A 5,200-nucleotide genomic window follows, 5' to 3' on the forward strand; every position below is an offset into this window, starting at 1 on the left:
TTTAGCTTTGGAACATCCCAGCCAACATAGGAAAGGTCTGATATTTAAGATGTTGCTATTGTTTTAAAAATACTGTATTCTGTACTTACTTTTTCCTCTTGTTATATCATCTAATTAGGAAATAATTTAAAAAAATATATTTTACCTTTAGTCTAGGAAATGAGGTATGATATAGTGGAGGACTTTTGTTTTTAATATTCTGGTGGATAATAGAAGCCCCAAATTAAAAATACACATTTCCTCTTTGTGCCAGAGAGGGAAAAAAAAAAAATGCTAGTTAAGTGTGAGTTGGGTGAAACTGAATTCAATGAATTTGTTGTTTAGAATGTCACAGGGTTGTTTGATATATCTAAATAAAGTTCCAGACATACAATGAGAAAGGCCTTTAAAAGATTATTTTACATTCTCTTTTTGGAGGTTCCATAGTCTAATTGTATCAGCTATACACCAATAACTTAAAGAAATACCACCCTGGGGAAATGCTTCTAAGGTTTTCTGAACTCTGAAACCTAAAGTTCTAAGGAAAGAACACTTACTTGTGCTTTTGAATGTCTTTTACTCCATTTTTCAAATTCCCTAATCTTTCTGACGGATTGTCCCTAAAAGTAAAATAATAATTTTATTAAGTAATCTAATTTTTTCACATTACGATCCTTTCAAAAATAATGTGGTTGAAATATTTACCTGCATAGTTTTTTAATTAAATTAGCAGCATTTTTGGCAATCTTCTTTGGAAATTCTATCATGTCAATCCCCCTCAATATGATGTTATAGGTTTTCATAGGATCTGGGCCTGAGAAAGGTGGGCTGCAAGAATGAGAGACATGATAAGAGATATTACTTTTATTTCTACATGAGAACACAAATTGCTATTAACTCCACAAATGACATCATTCCTATTTGGGGGATTATATTAGTAGTGATTATGGAATGAAAGTTGATTAACAGTAAAACAGTGTGGACATTCTTCCAGGTAAATCACTTAGCAAAATCACAAATGGGTCAAGTTTATCTTCTGTTCTCCCCTGTTTCTTTTCATGTGAGTACCTAACCCCTCTTGCTGTCTTTGGTCATGCAGGGTGCCCCTTCCACTGTCCTTCTCACACTTCCTGACTCACTGATTATACTTGGGACAAAGTCCAGATCACTGGGATGGACCACAAGAAGATCCACGATATGACCCCACCTCACCCACCTCATGCCATCACCACCCTCACTCACTGCAATCCAAAAACAACTTCTCTCTGTGCTGCCGAAATACCGAGCACTTTCCCACCTCAGTTTTTTTTTTTCTTTTTTTTTTTTTTTAGCCTGGAAAATTCTTCCAACATTTAACGGGCTAATGCCTCACTTTATCAAATTTCACTATAAGTGTTATGTCGCTTTCTCTTCTGATCAACCTAATATAACTGATCACATAGCTTATATCAACTAATGTATTCTACTCATCCAGTCTAATGCTCAAATTAAAACTTTAATCTTAATTAGAGTCCCTTGTTAGATTCTCTTATAGAACCCTTATGACTTACTGTATTTTGTAATTACCTTTTTATCTGTGTGATTGTTTGTTTTAGGTCTTTCTTCCCTTTCAGACTATATTTTGTTTTCTGCTGGTATGTATTCCCAGAGTTGAGCAGAGCACCTAGCATGTAGGAAGCCATCAATACATATTGTTGAGCTAATGCTTCTACAGAATTATGTTCCTCCTGTCCTTTTCTCCCTGTTCATAGGCCCTCAGCAGATGACTTACCACTAGGCATCCTCTTTGCTAGCCCAAGCCCTCGTAGGCCAGATGTGTTTATGTTTTTCTTAACTTTCCATCCTTGATGTATGACTTTGTGCCAGTCTCGGGGGATAAAAAGGGAACTCAAGTCAGAGCCTTCTTCAAATTTCTCACAGTTCAGAGGAGAAGATTATGGTATACCTTGATAAATGACTTATTTGGAAATTAATTATTTTCTTAGTACAGGGTTCATGTGTCTTTGAGGAAGAAATCTTACACATTATTTTTGTCATGCCCGTCATGTTTATTAATAACAGTTCAAACTATTTCCTTTTATCAAGCAGCCTAAAAAATAATAAGTTACCTAAAGTAGGGAGTAGTAGATTTGCTTGTGCTGTGATGGTCTCTGTCTTGATTTTCTATGACAAGTGCTTTCTACTTACTTTAATATGTCATTAACTAGTAATTGCCTGCCATTTTTAAATCACTTCTAAAACTGTATTAACATGCAAGTCTATTTAGCATTCTCTTAGAATTTGAAAATTTTCTCTTTATGTGATTGAATATTCTCTTTACTCTCTTAAATTAACTTGCCAATTTTGATTTTTACTTTAAAAAATGAGGAAGTGACACATTGTGGGCCTTTTTGTTATCAATCTAATAACAAAAACCCCAGTCAGTTTTCTAATTTATGATTTTGCTTTTACATTTATTTATCTTAGACAACTAAAATCATTTATTAAAAATGTCCTTTGTGGTTTTTCTAAGTGATGCATGCTCAGTCTAAGATATTCACGCAATATATAAAACTTAAAATTTTACCTACAAGAAAGTAAAAATCATCTAACACCCTGAAATATTAATAATAACCAACATTTGATGACCATAGTTTCATACATTTCTCTATATAGATGAAGACACACAGTATTATATTATACATGCTTTTTTAATTAAAAAAATTTATTCAATTTAATTTTACTTCAATTAAGCCGAGGAGTAAAATTGAAAGAAATGCTAAATGACAAATATGTGCTTCTTTACCATTATTCATTCCTAAAAAATTTCTCCAAAATTAAGAATTTTTTTAAAAACCTTTGAATTTACAGCTTTCTTTTTTGTAATGATGTGCTTCTACTGTAAAAAATATTTAAGATTACTGATTATGACTATTGAGAAACAAGCATGTTTATAGTTATTCCCACCTTCCCCCACCTTAATTTTGGTTGATCTTTGTTTTATTTTATGATTGCCAAAAATTATAATATTTACATTCTGTTCAATTACCCAAATTTAAATTATGTGATCTAAGTTCTAATTATGTAGATTCAAAGCTTGTCATCAATCCTTTTACCAGTTTCTCTATTCCTGATTCATCTTTTTGTTGACTTTGTCAAATAGTGGTGTTTCTAAAAAAGGCCTGGGGTATACACTGTATATGTTGTATTTGTATTTTAAGAATAACTTAATTCAGCATAAATTGCTTGGGTTATACTTTCTCTCTCCCTCAGAACTACATAGTTCTTGATATATTATCTATTGGTATTAAAGGTGCTGTAGAGGAGGTTGAACCCAGCTGGAACTCCAACCCACCTTACTCCCAACACCGCACATGACACGCTTTTGTGCCTTTGATGCCAGTATGATTATTCCCTATTATTGATTTTAGGAAATTACACTTGGACACCTTGTGGTGTTATTATTCTGAATCAGTTTCCCATGGTCACTGCAGATCAAAAGGATACATTGAGTCAAGACTTTATGCCATGAATTTTCCATTATGTAATTAAATATGTGTTTCTATCCCATTTGTAATATTCTATTCACACACATGATTTATATTTTTCTCTATTTCTTTTGACTTCTATATCCTCTTTCTGTTTTAATTTCTCTATCTTTATTTTATTTTTCAGTATTTTCCTCAAGCCTATTTACTATCTCTCTGGCTGGATTTTTAATTATTATTATTCTATTTTCTGTTCCTTATATCACTTTCAGTTTGGTAGTGTTCCGGAGCTCTGCTACTTTACTTGTCTTGTCATTTATGAACACTTGCAAATATCTTTGAGGTTATTTTTTAGGAAGATCATGCTTTCAATACCCTCAAAGAAATTATAGATAACAATTTGTCTAAACTCTTGCTCCTATGTTTCTTTGATTCATTTTTCTTGTGTGTTCTTTAGCTTCCTTTTGCTTATGCATCTTTCAGGGTAAATAAATAGAAAACACAAACTCAAATGGATTGAAATAACGAACATATTGATTTCACAAAAGCAGCAGTCTAGAGGTAGGGGAAACTCTAGACCTTGCAGGACAAGTGGCTCATAACCCAGGGTCTTTCTAGCTTTTGTTCTGCCAGACTCATTGTTACCTTTATCCTAAGGCTGTTTCCCCTCACAGTTGTAGAAGTTTACCAGTGGAAATAGGGACTTATATTTATTCTACTTTATTGAATGACTATTTATTGAATACCTACCATAGGCACAGAGAATTCTCCTCTAAGAATGTATATTGAATTTATTCCTTTAGGTTATGTGCCTGAACCAATCAATGCCAATCACCAGAGGAATGCCATATGACTGGAATAGATGTATTCAATCTAAACTTGAGACTGCAGAAGAATTCATCTTTTCTTGAGTGTCAGGGGGTGTGGTAGATCCTCGAACAAAATCAATAAATAAGAAACAAGTTGGTATGTGGGGGGAAGGGAGCTGGTGTTGTGAGAGGGGTAGGGAGTGGGTCCTTTGGGGCCCTTTCTGATTATTACTCATCCTCAAATTGGACCAGCTAGCCTGAAGAATAGAATAGAGAAGGCTGGAGGGAAGGAGGCAATGAGAAATTCACCATCCTTCACTGGAATTAGTTGCTTTATAAAACCTCTCACCAGATCATTTATTTCCTTGGCTCTCAATTTTTGGCAATCAGGAGGTCAGGTGGCTCATAGCAAAGCCTAAATTCTTGCATTTACTACCTCTCTCCCTTTTTTTCCTCCCTTTTTCTTTTTTGACCAGTATTATGGGCCTTAAAAGGCAGAATTGGTATATCTGCATGAGTCCCCTTCACTTCAGTTCCTCTGTCATTCTGTGGTGCTTAACTGGGTCTCTACATGAACATTCCTTGATCTTTCAAGGTCTGTCCAGTTTTCTAAATGCTATTATTTTAATCAAAATCATTAGATATGACATTCAGGACTATAACATTTTGGACTCACGTTTATGGTCCAACAAGATCTATCAGCATCATTCCTAGTCACATTCCACACTCGATAGTGTTTGGCAGGTGTGGCTGGTGAAACTCTCATTGTAACTAAAGATCATGCTATATGTTTTATTGTTGTCTTCTCCTGTGTTTTATTCTTGTCTTCTCCTACCCTCACCCCTCCGACCACCATCATCTCTTTGGGTAGAAAGAGAAAGATAGAGTAAAGATATCTTTGCCCTGACATCTTTGACTGGAAGTCTTTCGGTCTTTTAATTTCTT

General features: G+C 34.2%; 1 protein-coding gene across 2 annotated transcripts in view; it reads right to left on the minus strand.

The window, feature by feature from the left end:
* Window positions 1–532: 532 nt before the first annotated feature.
* Window positions 533–5,200, minus strand: part of PRKG1 (protein kinase, cGMP-dependent, type I) — a 1,343,769-nt gene continuing 1,339,101 nt past the window's right edge. For both annotated transcript variants that reach the window (XM_012659754.1, XM_012659753.1), the window contains exons 15-16: window positions 685–807; window positions 533–599 (exon numbers count right to left, since the gene is read on the minus strand). In XM_012659754.1, the coding sequence (XP_012515208.1) occupies window positions 533–599; window positions 685–807 (190 nt within the window). The remainder of the gene's footprint in view (window positions 600–684; window positions 808–5,200) is intronic.

This window comes from Propithecus coquereli, unplaced genomic scaffold (genome assembly GCF_000956105.1).
Source record: "Propithecus coquereli isolate 6110/MARCELLA unplaced genomic scaffold, Pcoq_1.0 Scaffold63, whole genome shotgun sequence".
In the NCBI taxonomy this organism is placed as follows: Eukaryota; Metazoa; Chordata; class Mammalia; order Primates; family Indriidae; genus Propithecus; species Propithecus coquereli.